The sequence below is a fragment of the Pipistrellus hanaki genome, assembly GCF_964339955.1.
Source record: "Pipistrellus hanaki genome assembly, chromosome: 3".
In the NCBI taxonomy this organism is placed as follows: domain Eukaryota; kingdom Metazoa; phylum Chordata; class Mammalia; order Chiroptera; family Vespertilionidae; genus Pipistrellus; species Pipistrellus hanaki.
This window is the reverse complement of record NC_140505.1, coordinates 120,571,051-120,593,231: the sequence shown is the minus strand read 5'-3', so window position 1 is coordinate 120,593,231 and position 22,181 is coordinate 120,571,051. Positions and strand designations below refer to the sequence as shown.

General features: G+C 39.1%; 1 protein-coding gene across 2 annotated transcripts in view; it reads right to left on the bottom strand.

Moving 5' to 3' along the window:
* LIN7A (lin-7 homolog A, crumbs cell polarity complex component) overlaps window positions 1-22,181 on the bottom strand; it is a 145,987-nt gene that overhangs the window by 86,362 nt on the left and 37,444 nt on the right. Inside the window, exon 2 of one of the 2 annotated variants that reach the window (XM_084876269.1) lies at window positions 16,800-16,918. In XM_084876269.1, the coding sequence (XP_084732395.1) occupies window positions 16,800-16,918 (119 nt within the window). Of the gene's footprint in view, window positions 1-16,799; window positions 16,919-22,181 lie in introns of those variants that run through there. The other variant, XM_084876270.1, reaches the window with a different exon arrangement.

Below are 22,181 nucleotides of genomic sequence, written 5' to 3'. Positions count from 1 at the left end.
TCTCTCTCTCTCTCTCTCTCTCTCTCTCTCTCTCTCACACACACACACACACACACACACACACACATGCAAGCATGCATATGCACACACATATGCACACAATAGGACATCAACATTCATCCTATCTAATAAAGTGGGAATATGCTAAATGGCCCTCATGCCATTGCAAAGATGGAGGCACGCACAGCCAATAAGGAGGGAATATGCTAATTGACTGTCACACCCTCAAAGATGGTGGTGCCCATAGCCACAAGATGGTGGCACCCAGGCCCCTCAGCCCAGTTGGACTCAGCCTTGCTGTGTGCCTGCCTCTGGAATCCCCCAGCCCCGTCAGCCCCCCAGCTGCTCAGAACTGGCCCAAGTCCCAGGCAAGCCTCGGATGTGGGTTGCCCAGCCACCCGAGGCTCAGGTAACCAGGGCCAGCTGAGGCTTGCACTGTCAGCACTGGCAGCAGCAGAGGTGTGATGGAGGCATCACCTTCCCCTGATCGCCAGGTCACCTCCCACCCCTCAGGACTCCCAGATTGTGAGAGGGGGAAGGCCAGGCTGAGGGACCCCCCCACGCCAATGCATGAATTTTCATGCACCGGGTCTCTAGTATGATAGATAAAAATCAGAGTTTTACTGAAACAATCACTTTTTTTCATCAAATAGCATGCCAAGTGGGAATGGCACAGCTGTTATTTTGACAAATAGCTTCAAAACATTAGCAAAATGTCAGAGTTCAGAAGTAGGTTATATCAAGTGAACAGAGGCACTCTTTTATTTTTGTTTTGTTGTTGCCCTGAACAACCAACCATCTCAAACATTTCTATAGTACATAATTTAATAAAGTTTTCTCCACTTTTTTATGGTACCTTTTGCTTGGAAACATCTCAAGACACGTTCGGGCAATTGTAAATTGTGATAAACTTCTAGTCTTTTAAAATTGGACTTTTGCTCCAGAAAATAAAAATTCTATATTGTGTAATATATTTTCTGGATTCTCAGAAATAAGCTTCTTTGATTTCTTGTTGGCAGGAAACTTAGCACACAAGAAACAGTCTGGCTTTTGTGTCCAATCACATTTAGCAATGCAAATAAAACCTAGGGAAATGAAGAGCCAGCAAATTTTATTTCCTTTGTCATTCCCCAACTTAAGCTAAGTTCAATATGAATAGAAAGAGCTATACAAAAACATAATGTCTGATATTATTGTTTCTTCTGATGACAGTAACGCTATTCTGGATGTCATTATATAACAAAGATGATAAGTTTACATAATGGATTCATGCTACTCTATTCATGTTGAAAGTAAAACATTCAAAGCATATGTTGCCATAAAAATATACTACACACAAAGAAAAAAAACAAACAAAAATAAAGCAAATATACATTTGCTTTGAAATCAAAACTCTTACTCTTAGGAGGTTATTCTACCTGGAACAAAGAATAAAAGGACACAAAACTATGACAGGAGCAGGACATTACAACCTTTTCTTAGGTAAGGGTACTCTACACTTAAACATTACATACAGGCTGAAGGAGGTAATAGCATTGAAAAGGGGGAACAAAACAATAGCCACTGCATTCATAAAGGAACTCACAGTATAAATAAGGATATTTTGTGACAACAGAAACATAAAAGGGAGTAAAGATCTGAATTTGCAACGGGAGGTGAAAATTAGATGCATGCAGAACAAAGCCGCCGTATATGTGAAACTCTTTTATATAAACCTAATTACTGCACACATACGAAATTGATACATGTAACTTTTAAAAAAAGAGGAAACATCTGTAATACTTTCAACAATAAAAAAGTGGAGGATTCTGGAGATGGTGGCTCATAGGACTGCAGGAAGGGAGATAGTGTGACAGAGTAAAGAAGCAAGAGGAGCATATGTGGACGTGTGTGGTGTGTGGGTTGGTGAGTGAGGAGCAGATAGGTATCTCGGGGGTTCCAGGGACTGGCAGATTGGCTTGCCTAGATGGGGAGCCCCTGCTTCAGCAGTGGGCACCCCCTCACCAGCTTGGCTTTGATGCGGAAAACACGCTATCTTGTAGAGGGGAGCAAAGGAAGTCAAGAGTGCTGCCACATGAACATAAGGACTGACCTCAGATAGCACCCCCAGACCTGTGTTGGGAGCCGCTTGCCAGCCATAACCTTTGTGGAGCCACCACTTTGCTCTGGCAGTGAGCAATGCAATGTGGGTCCCAGACATCTCCAGGAAGAGCACATCAGCCAGACCTCTGGAGCTGAGCCTCCTAACCAGAGCCCCAAACCATCATCCCCAGATCCCACACTTTAGGTTCTAGCGCTGTGAGTAGAAGCCATGGGTTCCCCACTCCACGCTCCATCCCAGATCCCAATACAGAACCTCAGCCATCTGTGTGCTACCCGCCTCCCCAGAGAGAGTCTTAGCCAGGCGAGCATCTGCCTCTGATACAGACCGAGCACACTCCAGCTTAGGCAGAGTGAGTGCCCTGCTCCTTGCAACTGAGCACGCTCCGTCATCAGCTTAGGTAGAGCCCTTGCAGGGTGAGAACTCCACCTCTGGCACCGACAGGGCCAGCACCCAGCCACCAGCATAGACTGAGTATGTTCTGCCTGCAGACAGAGCCCTCACTGAGCGAGTGCCCCACACCCAGACAAAGACAGAGTGCACTCGGGGCCAGTACAGACAGACCCTTTGGCTGGGGCGCACCTCAGTCTAACAAAGAACTGCTGCCCAGTGTGTGCTACGCACCTGGCAGAGGCAGAGCCTTGAGCCAGTGGGTGATCTGCCATCAGCACAGACAGACCTGTCACCTGGCACATGCCCTACCCACCTCTCAGGTCAGAGCTGCTGGTGAGAACTGGTGTTCCAAGCACCAGGTCACAAGTCCATACTGCAAGTGCAGTGTCAGAGAGACCTAGGGCACCATCTTGCCTTAGGGGCTAGAGCAGCACAACAAACTGCATGCCACAGGACAGATAGCAGAATTAAATGAAATAGAGAACAAAAAGATTATACAAAAAATTAATGCAACAGAGAGCTGGTTCTTTGAAAAGATTAATAAAATGTACAAAACTCTGGCTAGACTCACTGAGGAAAAAAAAAAAGAACTCAAATAAAGAAAATCAGAAATTTAAAAAAGGAGTTATCACAGACACCAACGGGAATACAAAGAATCATACAAGAATAATACTATGAAAGAATGTATACCACCAAATGTAATAACCTGGAAGAAACGAAAAAGTTTTAAGAAAGTATAGCCCTTCTGTACTGAATCTTGAAGAACTGGAAATCTAAATACTACCCTGTTTCCCCGAAAATAAGACAGTGTCTTATATTAATTTTTGCTCCCAAAGATGCGCTAGGTCTTATTTTCAGGGGATGTCTTATTTTTCCATGAAGAAAAATACGGTACACATTTATTGTTAAATGAAAATAAAGGAAATTTATTACCTGTATATGGTACGGTAGTACAATAGTTGTCAACACAAACCAGACAAACTGTGAATCCTACAGTATCAAGAATTTACTCATTTATTCAATGACAATCATGTCATCATCTTCTGGAACATCATCATAACAACCCAATTCCTGAATTTCCTGGTGAATCTCTTGTGACTCCATTTCTTTCAGAATCAGTGGACCAAATCTCTCATGTTTAGTAATAGCACTATCTTTAAATGAGTACTTCTTGTCAAGATAGCCTGCTCGCAGTGCATTTGCAATGCAACTGTCAGTGATTTTCTCCCATGAATTCTTCACCCAAGTCACAACTTCTTGCAGTTTAGGTTTCACAAAGTTTCCACGCTGATTTCTCTCCATTCTATTTTCAATGTAGTCATTAATTTCCATGCACAAATTGTCTTTGAATGGCTTGTTTATTGCAATATCAAGAGTCTGAGGGAATCATTATCTGATCTATTTTTCTTTCATGAAGAAATGTCTTCATGTCATTAGCGTGGTGAGTGCTGGCTGCATCCCAGACTAGCAGACCTCTTTGGCTCCCTTGCATAACAAGCAGCAGCATTAAATCGACCCACTTCCTTATAACTGCTTGTGTGGCCCAGGCTTTTTCAGTTTCAAGAATAAAAATGCCCAAAACATGTTCAATCTTTTCCTTCTTGCTCTTAGAAATGATTAAAGGTGGTATTTTAGTGCCATCCAGACGAATTGCCAAAATACAGGAAACATGTGCACTTTCGTAAGCAGTGGAGGGAATGTACACTAAGGAGGCACCCTGCTGTTCAATTTTTGTTTGAGATGATTGGCTCATAAACACTGCAGTTTCATCCATAGCAATCATGTTGGAAAGATTGTATTTAGAGAAGTCAGCATCATCAATAAAGGACTTGAATGCAAGTGCTCGCTTAATAACTTGAGTATCTTCCAACCTAAACAATGTTGTACCAATAGATCTTCTTAAAGACAGTTCACTTCACTGAAGGAAATTATCCAGCCAGTGTTGTGATGCTTTGAAGTCTTTGGGGGCTATGTCAAACTGCGGTGCCATTGCAAGGGCAAATTCTTGAATCTGAGCCCTATTCACAAGCAAAGCCTTTGCTCTCCCGTCAACAACCCATTCACAGATCAGGTCTTCCAGCTCGGAAAATAATGGTTGCCGACCTCATCCACACTTGCACTTTTTAGCATTTCCCTTGTCCACTTGTTCAATGAGGTTACAATACTCTGCTCACCATTTTCAGACCAATCGGATACTCAACATCTTCTCTTTGCAGAAAGCAGTAAGATTTTGGCCCCAAGAGTCTTCCATGATTCATTTCTTGTACTCCATGGAGTAGCTTTTTCTTTTTGCGCTCATTTCTAGGGGTAAAAAAAAAGGAATTGGGGTATCAAGGTGGGGGGAGGGGGATCACTTAAAATGATACGGGGGGATAAAAGAGGGGAATCAAAATGGCACAGCAGAATCAGAGGGGGGATTACCATTTTAGTAACCCCTTTTGATCCTCCTGTGTCATTTTGATTGCCCCCTCTGATCCTCTGTGTCATTTTAAGTGATCCCCCTCCCCCACCCCTGTGCCACTGAACACATTCACCAGACATCCACCCTACCCCTTTATCAGACATTTACCTCCTGGGGCCTGCCTGGGGACTGTCACTGGGCTTGCTGGGGCCTGGATCTGGGCTGGAGCAGGGTCTGCCACTGACTGAGAACCTTCAGTCATCATGAGGGCGGCCGCAAGCATCAGGTAGTGTCACCAGAGACAGACCAGCACTCACCACCTTGGCCGCATCCCATCTGCTCTAATCCTCCTGTTCTTCTACAGGCATCTGCAAAAGTCTCCTCCTCTCCCCGGCCCCAAGCTCACTGCTCACTCCGACCTCCGCTCCGCCTCCACACAGCAGTGATGTCAGGACTTTGCATATTGTCACTGGTTGCTAGACGCTAGTCGTGGCAGCCCTAGCAACCAGTTTATAGTAAATTAATTTTCATTCTGAGACAGAGCCTGGGGGGGCCTTATTTTCGGGGGGGATGCCTTATATTTCACTCAGAAGGAAACCTGTAAGTAGGTCTTATTTTCGGAGGATGTTTTATTTTCGGGGAAACACGGTAGTAGACTTATCAACAGTGAGGGAGTTGAAACAATCAAAAACTTCCCAACAGCCTGGCCAGCATGGCTCAGTGGTTGAGCATGGATCTATGAACCAGGAGGTTACAGTTGGGTTCCTGGTCAGGGCACATGCCTGTGTTGTGGGCTCCATCCCCAGTGTGGGACTTGTAGGAGGCAGCAATCAGTGATTCTTTCTCATCATTGATGTTTCAGTCTCTCTCTCTCCTTTTTCTTTCCTCTCTGAAATCAATAAAAGATATATTAGAACAAACAAACAAACAAACAAACAAAAACAAAAACAAAACCTCCTGACAAATAAATGCCCAAGACCTGATGGCTTTACTAGTGAAGGCTACCAAACATTCAAACTCTTCCAAAAATTGAAGAAGAGTCAATATTTCCGAATATATTTTATGAGGCCAACATAACCCTGATACTAAAATCTGACACCATAAAATAAAACCACAAAACAATATATCCAATGAAAACAGATGCAAAATTCTGAAACAAAACACTAGCAAATCGAATACAAAAATACATTAAACAAATAATACATCATGATCAAGTGGGGTTCATTCCAGGGGCTTAAGGATGGTTTGACATATACAAATTAATTGATGTAATATACCACATTAACAAAATAAAGACTAAAAGTCATATGATCTTATCAATAGAGAAAAGGCATTTGATAAGATACAACACCTATTTATGCTTACAGCACTCAATAAAATGGATATAAAAGGAAAGTACCTCAACATAATGAAGGCCATAGATGACACACCATCAGCTATTGTCATACTCAATGGTGAAAAATGGGAAGGTTTTCCTCTAAGATCAGGAACAAGGCAAGGGTTTCCACTCTTACCATAGTAGTGGAAGTCCTAGGCAACTACTAGTAAAAGAAATAAAAAGTATCCAAATTGGGAATGAAGAAGTAAAATTGTCCCTTTTTGCCAATGACATGATTTTGTACATAGAGAACCCAAAAGATTCTACCAAAAGACCATTTGAAACAACAACGAATACGGTAAAGTTGCAGGATACAAAAATCAATGTACAAAAATCCACAGCTTTCCTATACGCTGAGAATAAAATTTCAGAAAAATAAATGCAAAAAAACAATTCCTTTTGCAATTGCAAAAGAATAATATACCTAGGAATAAACTTAATCTCCTTCACATCCTTTGAGAACTGAGACTGTAAAGGTAAAAATAAATGAATGGGACTATATCAATTCTAAAAACTATACTTAATTCTAAAAACAATGAAATAGAAAAATATTCTGCATTCGTGGGGAAGAATCGCCATAATTAAAATGTCCATATTACTCAAAGCAATATACAGATTTAATGCAATCCCCAATATACAGATTTAATGCAATCCCCATAAATATCCAAATGACTTTTTTAAAGAAATAAAACAAAAAAAAAAAATCAAATTTATATGGAACCACAAAAGAACCTGAACAGCCAAAGCAAACCTAAGATAAAAAGAACAACGCTGGAGGTATCACACTCCCAGATTCCTGCCTTCAAATTATACTACGAAGTGATAATAACCAAAAAGAGCGTCATATTGGCAGAAAAACAGACACCCTACCCAATTGAACAGTACTGAGAATCCAGACACAAAACCACATGTATATGAGCAAATAATTTTCAATAAAGAAGTAAAAAATAGAAGAAATGCTCTTCTATAAATTGTGCTGGGAAAGGGTTGTCAGGTCCAGAACTGACAATAAAGGAAAGAAATCATCTTCAATAAATTGTCTTAGAAAGTTGGAAAACCACATGCAAAGGAATGAAACGAGACCAGCAATTTTCACCTGGTGTGCTGCTGCACACTGATGTGCCGCAAGAATTTTTTAAACATGCAATACTGACTATTTAGTCAGGGATACTAACATCTTTTCTCTTAGACTTTCAAATAAAATTACAACAGCCAACACAACAATAGTCATCCAGTGTGAATAAATCAAAAATTGTGCCTTTTTTTCTGTCATATCAGCAGAAATTATATTTTTTGGTGTGCCAAGGATTTTTAATAATTAGTTTATGTGTGCCATGAGATGAAAAAAGTTGAAAATTGCTGAACTGTTTGTCCCCATAAACAAATATTAACTCAAAATGGACCAAAGATAAATATAAGCCCTGAAACAATAAATTACAAAGAAGAAAACATAGGCACTAAGCTAATGGATCTTGGTCACAGAAAATGTTTATGAATTTGATCTCAAAGGCAAGAGAAGTACAGTGGAATCTCAGTTCTCAAACCTGACTTTTGTTCCAGAAAACTGTTCAAGAAGTGATTTGTTTGAAAACCACATCATTTTTTTTCCCATTAGAAATAATGTAAATTGAATTAATTCATTCTAGATCCCCAAATGATTCCCGTTTTAACCTGCCTTCTGTACAGTACATGTTTAATGTACTGCTTAATCTATAAACAAAACACTCCTTTCCTTAAATTTATCAAACCACCCTCTGCTAGCCATAAATGCATCGTTTTCAGCACTCATTCCAGGGGTGTCTTCCAGGAAGTCAGTACACAGCATCTTTGCTTTTTCACATATTGCGGCCTTCTAAATGCTGTCACCAGCTAACTGCTTTTTGCTTATCTAAATCAACAGGTTTTCCTACCTCTTCAGTTGCCTAAGATCATTATTTCTTTCACACCCTTAGCAACATTAGCATTCTTTTTTAAAATATAAATTTTTATTGGACTTCAGAGAGAGGAAGGGAGATGGAGAAATAGAAATGTCAATAATGAGAGAGAATCATTGATTGGCTGCTTCCTGCTTGCCCTAATCTGGGGATAGAGTCCTCAACTGGAAGGTGTGACCGTAACTTCCTGGTTCATAGGTCTAAGCTCAACCACTGAGCCACACCAGGTGGGCAACACTGGCATACTTGACGCCCTCTTTATGTTCTAAAATTGTGCTGATCATCTACTTCACCAGCAAAACAACAACAACAAAATCAAAACAAAACAAAACAAAACCCACATGAAAATATTCACAGCCCAATTTACTGTGGTATTATCAGTAAACTGACTTGCATTCTCTCCTTTGTTTGTGGCCTGAGAGACACTTTCTGTCATGCTGAAACATCTGCATGAAAGGATTGTCAGGTCCAGAACTGAAGTTTTGTTCCACATTTGAGACATTTTTTCCATGAACAACTTTTTGAGATGGGAGATGTTTGAGAACTGAGACTGTAAAGGTAAAAATAAATGAATGGGACTATATCAAACTAACAGCTTCTGTACAGTAAAAGAACCAACAGCAAAACAAAAAGGCAACCAGCCAAATGGGAGAAGATATTTACAAACAACATCTCTGACAAGGGGTTAATATCAAAACTATATAAAGAACTCATTTTTCAACACCAAACAAACAACCCAATTAAAAAAATGGGCAGAGGACCTGAACAGACAGTTACCCCACAAAGAAATACAAATGGCCAACAGATACATAAAAACATGTTCAACTTCCCTAGCTATGCAAATCAAACAAAATGAGCTACCACCTCACACCTGTTTGAGGCCTATTATCAACAAGACAAGTAATAAAAGTACTGGAGAGTTTATGGAGAAAAAGAAACCCTCATTCACTGCTGGTGGAAAGGTGAGCTAGTATTTCACTATGGAAAACAGTGTAGAGGCTCCTCAAAAAATTAAGAATGTGCCAAAACCGGTTTGGGTCAGTGGATAGAGCATCAACCTGCGGACCGAAAGGTGCCGGGTTCGATTCCGGTCAAGGGAATGTACCTTAGTTGCCGGCACATCCCCAGTAGGGGGTGTGCAAGAGGCAGCTGATCCATGATTCTCTCTCATCGATGTTTCTAACTCTCTATCCCTCTCTCTTCCTCTCTGTGAAAAATCAGTAATATATATTAGGAATGGAATTACCAGCAACCCCTCTTGTGGGTATCTACCCCCAAAATTTGAAAACATTTATTTCGTCATTGCAGCATTATTCACCGTGGCCAAGAAATGGAAACAACTGAAGTGTCCTTTGCTAGGTGATTGGATAAAGAAAATGTGGTGCATATATGCAAAGGAATACTACTCAAAAACATAAGAAAAAATGAAATACTGCATTGGTACAACATGGATAGACATGAGACTCTCATGCAAAGTGAAATAAGTCAGACCGAAGAAATTAAGAGCCATATGATTTCACTCATATGTGGGATACAAAACTGAAAGTAACAAATAAACAAACAAACAAAAAACATACCAAGTCTTATAGACACAGACAACAGTATGGTGGTTACCAGGGGGAAAGGGGGGCTAGTAATGGAAGAGTAAAGGTGGTCAAATAAAAAAAAAAGGCAGTGATAAAAGATGATTTGACTTTGGGTGGTGGGCCCACAGTCCAATATACAGCTGATGTATCATAGAATTGTACACTTGAAACCTATATAATTTTATTGACCATTGTCACCCCAATTAGTTTAATTAAAAAATAAGAGGGATAAAAAAAAAACACCCCACAACTCTTGCTCTAAAGTGATCTGACATACAAAGATCTAGCCTCTACTGTAGTTATAGGAACTTCCTACATTACCAATGAAATCATTGCTTGGGACTGGTAGTTATCTTTAGTTACCTGTGTTCTTCTATGTATCATCCAGTGGTCTAGCCCAGTGGTCAGCAAACTGTGGCTCTGTTGACTGATGAGTTTGCTGGCCACTGGTCTAGCCTAGTTACTTCCCTCTTTCATTATCCTACCAAATAGCAAATGACAAGCATCATGTTAAACACAACTTTCCTCTTTTTGTGGCTAAATATTATCAAGTCCTTAATTCTTTGTCTTATGACATGTTATTCTTACTATTTTGAGCGCCTTAAAATAAGACCATTCCATATTGTCAACGTATTATTAAAGTTTGGAACCTCATTGGAAAGAAAAAACTGGGAATAGGAACAAATGGGACATAATCTAGAAGCAAACACAATCTATGATCCAAATGTCTCAAATTTTTAAAAAAGCATTCACCACCTAATGGGCATGGGTATTTACATTGGTTACCAATTTCATATAGTGTTAAGAAGGTTTATCACAGCTTACTAAACATACGATGTAATTGTTTAAAATTAATTTTGTTTTACCACAGTAGCTAAAGGGATGAAGCTGCATATATCCTTTATTCGAAGTATATTTGACTTAGTGGTTGTACATTAGCAGTCAGAATAACTTGGGTTATTCTATGGTACAATAACTGCAATATCTTGGAGGCTTAGGTTAACAGAGGTTACTTCTTATGCAGGTAGCACATTAGTGACAGGTTGGCTAAAAGCCTATACTTCTCATTTTCTCACTTTGCAACCCAGGCTGATGGATATTTATCTTCTAAAACATCACTAGTCACTTGGCAAAGGGAAAGACATAGCAAATCATGCACTGATTCAAGGGCTTCTATGAGAAGTGGCACAGATCACTTCCACTCGCATCTCCTTAGCAAAAGCAGCTGCCATGGCCACCCCTAGCTGAAGGAGAAGAGAACTGGACTATTTTTCAGCAGCCCTACTATCACAAAATGATAGATTCCATACGGAGTCGGTTTATTTTCTTATTCTTCAGTTCTACTACTTTAGGAAACACTAACATACGCTGGTCACTGCCCAAGGACGGCAGTTTATGATGACTGTTATTTAGGTCTGCATTTTTGGGTCAAATGTGCATATGACAGTCATAAGCGTGAGAGTAAGTCCTCACCCCAACCTCTCTAAGCAGCACCTCACTCGCCAGGTCAATGAGCACATCGCCCGGGAGAGCAGGAAGCCTAGATGCTTTAAAGTTGGAAAATTATGGTGGTAAATAGATTGCTAGTTCTGTTCTGATTTTTGTAGTTTTAGAAAGAACTACTGTGTATTCTGTTGCAGAAATTGGATGTCCTCTGAAAATATGACCGCTCATATACTATTGATTTGTTTTCCCCCCTCTAAGGCCCAAAGAATATAAAGTGTTGGGGGAAAGTCAATCTCTTGGTAATAGCTATTTGAACAGCAATTCAACTTTCTTAAGAAATTATTTTATCTAAGAGCAACATCTTATAACCTGTATGTTTCAACCCTTAAATTTCTTTATGTCTAACGTATAAGTTTAGATCATTCAAGCTAATTAATACAGCAACGAACAAAAATTTAGGGAAGCCACTTAAAATCACAGAAATGGTTTTCACTGGGACTATCAGTACCATAAGTTTTGTTCTATTCTCACTCAAGGATATGCTCATTTATGAGAGAGGGAGAAAGAGAGAAACAAAGAGGAACATTAATGTGCGAGAGAGAAACACTGGTTGCCTTCCATACGTGTTCTAACAGGGGGTCAAACCCACAGCCCAGGAACGCGCCCTGATTGGAAATTGCACCAGCAGCTTTTCGCTGAACGGAGGATGCTCCAACCAGCTGAGCACACCGGCCAAGGCAGTAAGAGGACTTTTACAATTCTATGTTTCATTCAGAAATGTGCGTGAACCTTCTCCTGTCAGCCATCGCCTCTCACGACGGAGAAGCAGCATTGAGTGCCAGCCCATTCATCTGTCCTGTTCTCTGAAATTTCCTGCACAGAATGGTTGCAATTTAATTCTTAATTAGGTCCTTTCCAGCTCCTTCAGTAATAAAACACAAGCAAAGTAAGTATCGCCCACTATTATCAGTATTCTATGAATAAATCTGTTTGTGGATTGGCATTCAACTGAAAGACATTTGTTAATAAACCAATGCCTTTCTTAGTCATACACACAGATGGTCGTATTTCAGTACTGATGTACCCAAGACGTACAGATTACAGAGAAATAGTTAAGGAGAGAAAACATCTAATCACTTTTAATCATCCATTTTTAGGCCCATCCAGTGTTGCTAAGTGTTTGAGCCTGGATCCATGCCCCAAGAGGTCACTGGTTTGATTCCCAGTCAGGGCACATGCCTGGGTTGTAGACTCCATCCTCACTAGGGGGTGTACAGGAGGCAGCTGACTGCTTTTTCTCTCTCACTAATGTTTCTATCTCTCTTTCCCTTTACCTTCCTCTCTATGAAATAAGTAAGAACATATTAAAAAAAATTAATCATCCACTTTCAGTAAAAAAAACTAAATGAAATTTCATTTAACTATTCTTCAGCTGATTGGTATCTCTCTCATTGATGTTTCTAACTCTCCTTTTCCCTTCCTCTCTCTAAAAATCAACAAAAATATATTTAAAAAAAACATTTTAATCATCCATTATCAGTAAAAAAAAACAAACAAAATTTCATTAAACTATTCTTCCCTGATAAGAGCCGCACATATGCCAAATGCTGATTAAGAGGTTTAATCAAAATGTAAAACAAAATATGGGATTGCTTCAGTGTGTAACAATATCTACTGTTATGCTTGTGTAAGGCAATTAAAAATTTGGCATTTATTGCCCTACTTTCTTTTTGAGTGTAATGTGGATTTTACAGTCATGTTGGCAATGACATGACCTGTCCTGTTTTTGCTCTGACAAATGCAACTAAGAATAAAACCACTGTACTTTTTTTTTCTCTTCTCTACCAGTCATGAAAAAAATCGTAACTTTTACACTGGAAAGGATTAACTAGCAAATATTTCTCAAAACTCAAATAATGTAACCATAAAAATTTTAAGCATTATTTGAATAAGAAACCAAAACTTCTCATGCCAGCATAGCAGTCAAAACCCTAGAGACAAAGAATGAAAGGGTTCTTGGATCAGCAAAATTTAATTTTTAGATATTCACCATTGTAATTTTGAGATTATTCATCATACTTCCTACTTGTACTTTTCATTTTTTATTTTTAAATTTTCATTGAATTTATTGTGGTAACATTGCTTAATAACATTATATAGTTTTCAAAATACAGTTTTAAAATAAATGACAGCAAACCTTTCAAGAGTTTTGACCAGACTTGATTAGATTTCTACTGGTCTCTGTGACTGGCCGGCGTGGTGCAGTTTTTGAGCATCAATTTTGGAACCAGGAGGTCATGCGGCCATGGTTTGATTCCTGGTCAGGGCACATGCCTGGGTTGAGGGTTCAGTCCCCAGTGGGGCATGCAGGAGGCAGCCGATCAATGATTTTCTTTCATCATTGATGTTTCTATCTCTCTCCCTCCTTTCCTCTCTGTAATCAATAAAAAAAGAAATTGTAATAAAAAGTCTCTGACTGTTGTGAAAAAACAGATGTGCATTTGCAGGAGTAGAAATAAGGGAATCCAGCAATAAAAGAAAGAATAGATCAAGTGAGAAATGAGAATATGGCAGAGAAGAAGAGAGTGAGAGAGATAGAAACATCAGTGATGAGGGAGAATCATTGATCGGCTGCCTCTTGCATGCCCCACACTTGGGATGGAGCCCACAAGCTGGGCATGTGCCATGACCAGGAATTGAACCATGACCTCCTGGTTCATAGATCTACACTCAACCACTGAGCCCACGCCAGCCATGCCTGCCTCTGGTTTTGCAGTTGTGGCTTCCTGTGACCAAAACACTACACTACCCCCAACCCCCTGATATATATGACTCATTCCATTACTTTAAACAGGTTATTTTTGTATCATCCTAACTTAATAGTGCCTTAATCCTACTCCCCTAATCCTTTTTTCTTTATCTCTATAGTTTTGTCACTCTCTGACATTATACTGCATATTTATCATCATTTTCTCACTGGAATATAAGTTCCATGAAGGTAGGGACTTTGCATTGATCACAAGCCAAGTTCCATATATATATATATATATATATATATATATATATATATATTTGATGTGCTATATCCTTTAGTTAGTCCTCTGGAATGTTAAAGAAGTGATAGAATATCTAAAAATGAAAAGTTAGCCACCAAATCTCAGGGAAGTAGGACTCTGTGAAGAAAGAAAAGGACGTATAGGCGATTTAACCTTGGTATACTCTACAGAGTGACTGCAGGAGTTTAAACAAGAGGAGGCCCATGGGGTTTCTCATATCTTTTACCTTTCTCACTGAGTAGCTGGTGTCCAAGAATTCTACACTGAGAAATTTCCTTGCAACTTTTGGTCAAATTTATACATTAAAACTTGGAGATAAAATTATGGTTATTTACTCAAGCTGTGGTCATTATAAACAAAAATGCAATAGTGAACAACTTTGTAGATAAAGATTTAGCACAAGTACACTCTAAATCAAAGCTCAGCAAAATCCAAATGTAACCACATTGGGTAGGCTGCACTTTAAATCTATAGTGACAGAGGTGTTGTATGTCTCTACCTTAGTCACCTGGATTGTTCCCACCTAGGGATACACATAGTTAGGATTGTTGCAGTAAAAAAAATAATAATAATAATTAAAAAAAATGTACATTGCCTTGGTGAAGTGGCTTGTTGGTTGAAGCATCATCCCATATACCAGAACATTGCAGGGTTAATTCCTGGTCAGGGTACATACCTAGATTGAGGGTTTGATCACCTGTTGGAGGGGGGGCAGCCAATTGATGGTTTCCTCTCTCTCTCTCTCTCTCTCTCTCTCTCTCTCTCTCTCTCTCTCTCTCTGTCTTTCTCTCCCTCCCTCTCTCCCTCCCTCCCTCCTTTCCTCTTTATCTCTTCTTTCCTCTCTTAAAAACCAATGAAAACATTGAGTGAGGATTAAATAAATAAATAAATAAATAAATAAATAAATAATTTAAAATGTGCATAGCCACATGCAGAGTTGCAAAGAGGGAGGTGTATGACTTCTGCTACAGCAAACTCTCCAGGTAGTCATTGGGTTCCACTCTTTGGGGAAGATGTAAGGTACTTCATTATTAGGGACTTTTACCAAGGCATATATGCTGGATTTATGGACTTTAGGCTCTAATTAAAAAATCATCACTTAGTACATGATGGGGAAGGGGTGATAGGTTTACTGAATATAATTTCATTTAAAAAGCAACATAGCATATATCTCTCAAGTGAACTTGTAAACAATTAAATTCATTGGTTTACAAGTCAATTCTACCACAAGTCAATACACTATTCAGATGGTCATTATAACACATTTTATTTTGTTTTGTTTTTCACTTTAGGAATCCTAAAACCATTAGCCAGGAGAGCATTACAAAGTTTGTTAGAAGGTCATGGCAGCCTGTTTAGAGATTTTCCATTATTGCACCAGACCAGCAATTTTCAACTGATGTGCCACAAAAATGTTTAAAATGCAACACCTGACTATTTAGTCAGGAGCACTGACCTCTTTTCTCTTAGATTGTCAAATACAAAAATGACAACAACCAACACAATAATAGCCATCCAGTATGAATTCCCTGTCTGGAATGGTAAATTATAGGTCATATAACAAAGTTGCATCTTATTGGTCAACCCTCATAATAAGGTTGTGTCTGTTTGGTTAATTCTTGATACCAGAAATTCCTATATACAAGTATAGGCACCTGCTTTTTTTAAAGTAACTTTGGGACAAAAAGGGTAGACAATTACTATTATTATTTTTTACAAATCTATCAAATTATACTTATTTTTTGTCAGATTGGCAAAAACCATATATTTTGGATTGCCAAAGAATTAAGTAATTACCTTATGCCATGAGATGTACTAGTAAAAGGTTGACAATCACTGTACTAGCAATGTTTGGATAACTATTTAATCAGTAGGCTATTACTCTTTCAGATTTGCCTGTGAAAGACTTAGTTGAATATTCTTTCTCTTTAATATATTTTATTGATTATTTACAGAGAGGAAGAGAGAGGGATGGAGAGTTAGAAACATCAATGAAAGAGAATCATCGATTAGTTGCCTCTTGCATACCCCTACTGGGGATGTGCCCGCAACCAAGGTACATGCCCTTGACTCGAACCGAACCCGGGACCCTTCAGTCTACAGGCCGACGCTCTATCCACTGAGCCAAACCAGTTTGGGTTTAGATGAATATTCTTTAAAGAAAATCTCAGCCCTCATTAATTATGACTATTTCTAACTGAATTTCCAGATAACTTCATGTGACTGCTAAATAGTTTACATGTAATAGTTAACCTGCGAAGGTAGTCACTTTATTGGTACCATAAGATAAACATTGGGTTTTATATGACCATGTAAATCCTGACTGAATCTAAATAAAGAATTTAACAGATTAAGTTATATTTTATCATCTGTCCAAGGAGCTAAAAATAGAAGGCAAAGATGTAGTTCTGATCTTAACTATTTCAACTGTTTGTGTGGAAAAGATATGTCTTCCATTCAGAACACATATGGCTGAACATAGTTATAGAATCTTAGTGTCATACCTCTCGAATAGCAGTACAGAACTCACTCTGAAGCACTTTCTTAAGGGATTGTAGCTTGTGCACTGGGACTTCTCCAGATTCCTGTAGTTTTTCCAATAATTCAATTGCTCTGGCCACATCTGAATTAAAAAAAAAAAATGAAGTGAAAAGATCTAGAGTAACTGTGTCTCATCAGCGAAGTACCATCATTCCAACTGAATAGCCATGACAAAAATTAAGTGGAATTAACTGCAAAATCAGAATTTACAATTCATAGCTTATTGATCTAATCTTTTGATTAAAAAGTCATTTAAATCTGTTCCACACAATTTGTCACTGAATACATTTTCTTTGATGTCATTTCATGTATAATATCTGTCACACAAATCAGTTTGAATATTCTTTCAGAAAAAGAGCAGGAAACATGTCTTTTATTTATTCTGATACCCCTATAACCAAATGAGTTCTGTCAATTTTCTTTCTGAGATGGTTTCTCAGTTTGACTTTTCCTTAATCACACCACATTTATCACATCTGCAGTTTCACCTTTATTAGTATAATGATTTGATTAAAATGCATCTCTTACACTTGTCTATAAATTCCTAGGTGGTAGGAATTTATCTGGTTTGGTCATCACTGCAGCCCCAGAGTCTGGTATAATTCAGTGAATAAATATTTGATAATGAATGAATTAGTTAATGGCCTCTCTCCATTTTACCGCCATTGCTTTATTCCAGGCCTTTACCATCATCTCTCTTCTGTCAAACTTGAATCATTTTTTTTCTCCTCCAGCCTCTTCATACGGTTAACAAAGTAATCTTTTTAAAATAAAAATCTGATCATGTACCCACCTATCAGCTTTTAGGACAGTACCAAGCAAAAAAAAGTTTTAATAACAATTAATTTAAATGTTCCTCTTTCACTGAACAATATCCAAGGTTACTCTGTCAAGAAACATAGCATTTTATGGTCATAGCTTTAAAATTCCCAGGTTGGTTTTGCATTGCCAAGAGAAAATGCTATGATAAAAGGCCATTTAGTAATGCCTACCGGGGTCTCTTCTACTTCTGTTGCTATATGTAGTCAATAACTTACTGAAAAGTCACTTAGGTGTTTATGTATAGAATCGAGGTTTTTCTCCCTGGTTGGCTGCTAAGCGGTTAGAGCCTCAGCCCTCAGACCAGAAGGTCATGAGTTCAATTCCCAGTCAAGGGCATGTACCGGGTTGCAGTTTGGATCCCTGGTCTCTCTCTGTCTCTCTGTGCCTCTCTCTTTCTCTCTCTTTCTGAACTCACTATCAAATGAGAATGGAATATTACAGCATAGCTACCTAAAATAAAATCATTATCACCTCAGAATTCGGGTGGGATTTTCTTAGGTGTATGTATCTAACCAAAAAAATTAACCAATAAGTTATTTAAATGAAAATTTTTTCCTTGACATATTGCCAAATGGTTTGGCAATGGTGGTCCAAAGAAGTACAAATCATAAAATCAATGTGACACTGCCTTTTCAAAAGTCAACATAGTCAATTGGACAATCCCAGCCACATCCACGGTCAATAAGTTACAATCTAAGAATTTTATGCATTTCTAATTGCACAAGAGTCCCTACACCTATATGTCCTCAGATAGATGAAACTATCAAACTGTTTAAAAATGAGCTTTAAAAAACAAAATCCTGGAACTAGCTCTTCTCTGCTTATACTCCATATTTCCAAACCCACCCTGTCTTCTAAGCTATGCCATGGCATCGTCTCTCACATTCACCCCCACAAGCAGTTAGTCAGTAAGTGCTATAGATTTTATCTCAAAAATGCTTTTTGAACAGAGCCCCTCTGATTCATTACTTCAGGGAAGCCTTTGTTATTTTTTGCCAATAGTACTAAAACTAACTGTTCTTTAAATCAATCTTTTCTTTCTCAGTCCATCTCCCACACTGCTTCCAGAACGATTGTTCTGGTTGATAAACCTCATTATTCTACTCCCCCATATAAACCTCCTCTGGCTTCCCACTGCCTCCAGGATGAAGTCAAGACCACTCAGGGTTACGCACAAGCCCCTTAACAACTGCCTCTTCTGACTCACCTCTAGAGACCTCCTCCTGCCCATCTTATACATGGGCCACCCAAAAGTTTTGTTATTCTAGGATATGCCACAGAATTGCATGCCTCTATGTCTCTGTACATAGCAGCCCCTGTTCTTGGAATGCAATTTATTCATTCATCTGGGAGTGTTAGGAACTGTGCTGTGCGAAGGGCACACAGTGGTAAAGGAGTCATGGAACTTACAGACCTGATGGGTCATAGACATGCAATAAAGAGAGTGTGTGCTATGAAAGAATTCCTGCAAGTTAGTGCATGGACGTATAATAAAGACACTTATCCTCATCCATGAGGTCAGACCTCTTTGTGGCAGTAACAGCAGCTAAGCAGAGTCTAGGTAGGAAGTGCAGGTGGGGAAAGGGGGAAGAATGTTCCAGGAAAATAAATGCAAATTGAAGTATTGTCAAGAGAGTGTGGGCATTCAAAGAACTGAGAGGACTTAGACATGTCTTCCCTGTTTTTCCAAGGCAGATTTAGTGGCTACCATATCTGTATTCCTACAGGTCTTTGTTCACTCATCCATTGTAATAATTTTCTCCACAATACCTGTTTGAAAAAAACAAAACAAAACAAAAAAGATACCCTTACAAATCTATAAGCCTTTGAGTTATTAGGAATAATACTGTATTTGTCATTGTATCCATAGTTTAGTGCAGATTACTTAACAAATATTAGGTGTTTAGTACACATTTGTTGAATGAATGACAAATTAATAAATGAGACTGGTTCAGAAAGTCAAGGATTAGAGGTTTATGTCTAGGTGGACATGTAAATTCTCATGAGACCATCCCTGTCAGCCTTGGTCTAAACTGGCTTGGAGCCAGTGTGGGGAAAGCCTGAATCTGTAGACTACAGGGTATTGAGTAAGTACACTTGGGGAAGTTCAAAACCTGATAGTCATCAGTTTTTAACCTTGGCTGCACTCTAAAATGATCTGGAGTGCATTTAAAAATGATTAATGCCTAAGACCCACCCCAAACAAACTGAACCAGAATATTCAGAACAGTGTGTTCTCCCCTTGGCTGTAGATTGGTATCACATGAGAAGCTTTAAAAACTACAGATCCCTTGGGTACCTCTTCCCCGCCCCGGAGGGTTCTGATGGGATTGGCTCAGGGTAGAGTTTGGACATGAGGCTTTTAAAAGGCCTCCAGGTGATGGGAAGGTTCAGCCAAGGTTGAGAACCCCTGGCCTAGTTGCATGGCTATTTTTATAGCCCCGGAGTGATTCTAATGCAGTCAGGGCTGAGAAGCTCTGGTACAGATTAATGGTTCTAAATCATGAATGTGTCCAAGAATAATCTAGGCGAACTTATTAAAATGGGTTCCTGATGCCTCAGCTCCACTTTAGAGAGATTTATTCAGGAGGTGTGAGGATAAGGCTCAACATTTTGCCTTTTAAGCAGATGCTTGGTGATTCTGAAGTTGTGGGTTCACAGATCCCATTAGCAGAGAACATAAACAAAATGAACTCTCAGCCCCAGTACTACAGGAACTCTTCTTGCATTTTCTGTTATTCTTTAATACCCTATGCTACAGGATACTGAATAGGATTCTTCCAGGAGAATAATTAAAAGCCCGTGAATAAAAGTAATTAGTGCTAGTTATCATCCACATTCGAAACCAGTATTCCTTAGCAAAAGCTGCTCATTAGAATCAGTTGTGGAATTTTTAAACCAGCCTGCTGCTCCAGACCAATTAAATAAAAATTTCTGAAAGTGGGATCTAGTCATCAGTTATTTTTTATAGCTTCCAGATGATTCCTATGACCATCAAAATTTGAGAAATATCAGTTCAAAAAGAACCATCAAGGAAACCAGACACATCCCATTAAGACTTATTAAAAGCTGAGCCAGCCCTGCTACATTATACCATAGGCCTTTTCCAGACCTTATAAACACATAATTGTGAGATGAAAGAAAATTCACGGGGATTTGCTAAGTCATTAACTTATATAGCATACTAGGTCTTTTGCTTCCCTTCTATCAACTATATGAGAAGTGTTCCACCAGAACCCACTGTAGCCATTGAGGGTGCCTGCAAGAAGGGAGACAAGGATCTCTATCCTGGTTGCACAGGCAATGGACTTGATCTGCCTCCCTCTCTGCCCATCTGATCAGAGGCACAGAACTGAGGAGCAGCGCTCACGTGGACCTGGACCAGCTTGCTCGTTCCCACCCAAGGGTTATGGGATAGGCAGCAGTTGCTAAAAGGCCAAAATAAGTCTGAAAAACAAAAGTGATGTTTAGGTCCCCCAAGCCCAGACCTGGTTGGTGCTGCAAACAAAGAGGTGGGGATGACAAGCAGGATAGGAGTTCTGATTCCCTTTAGGTCCGTAAAAGCGCCAGAAATCTGCCTGCACCTGGAAGGCAGCAAAAGAAGCCTTTGAATCAGCAAAGTACTTGTTCTATCAGCAAAGTACTTGTTCTTAAATGACTGCAATAAAGAGTATCGAGTTTATTTGTGAGTTCCCTGAAGGTTCTTATTCAGAACTTCCTTACACTTATTTTATGAAGCTATCAAATCTGGTTACTGGCATATAAGTCTGGGTTTACTAGCATAGTTCAGATTGAAAGAAATATTAGGGAGACTGATTTACAAAACAACAGAACATGAAGTTCTCAGAAACCAAACTCCTCTTGTCTGCAAATTCTCGGGTTCATACCTCTGCCATTTATCCCATTATTTAAGCAAGATACTTAGCTATTACCCTTGACTCCTCACTCTTTCTTACACTCAGCATTCCATTAATCCTCACTTCTAAAAGCAACAACAATACACTTTTATTTAATGTCTATGAAGCAAGGGTCATTGTATGCTAAAAACTTTATATCTTTTAACCCATTTTATCCTTAAAAAACCCATGTTATGCAATGAAAGAAAAGTGAGGCTTATAGAGAATTTAAGTATCTCAATAATAAATAGGAGATCTGGGTTTGGAATCTGAATCTAAGTGATTCAAAACCATGTGCCTTTTATTTTTATTCCAATCACAGTTTTTCTTTTAGCAGCCTTTCCCTTCAACATTCAGTACTTTTATAACAGCTCTGTGCTCTGCAGGCTTTTGGTCAGAGGCTGAGCTCTTAATCCTTCTTCCCTCAATAATGATTAACCCCTAGTCCATTCACTGGTACAGGCATACCTCAGAGATATTGCGGTTTAGGTTCCAGACCCCTGCAATAAAGCAAGTATCCCAACAAAATGAGGCATAATCTTTCTGTTGATGGAAGTCCTTGTCTTCAATTTGTAAAAATGCCAGCTTCTTTATGTGCAAAAACTGAAGTGCAGGAGAACAAGAGGT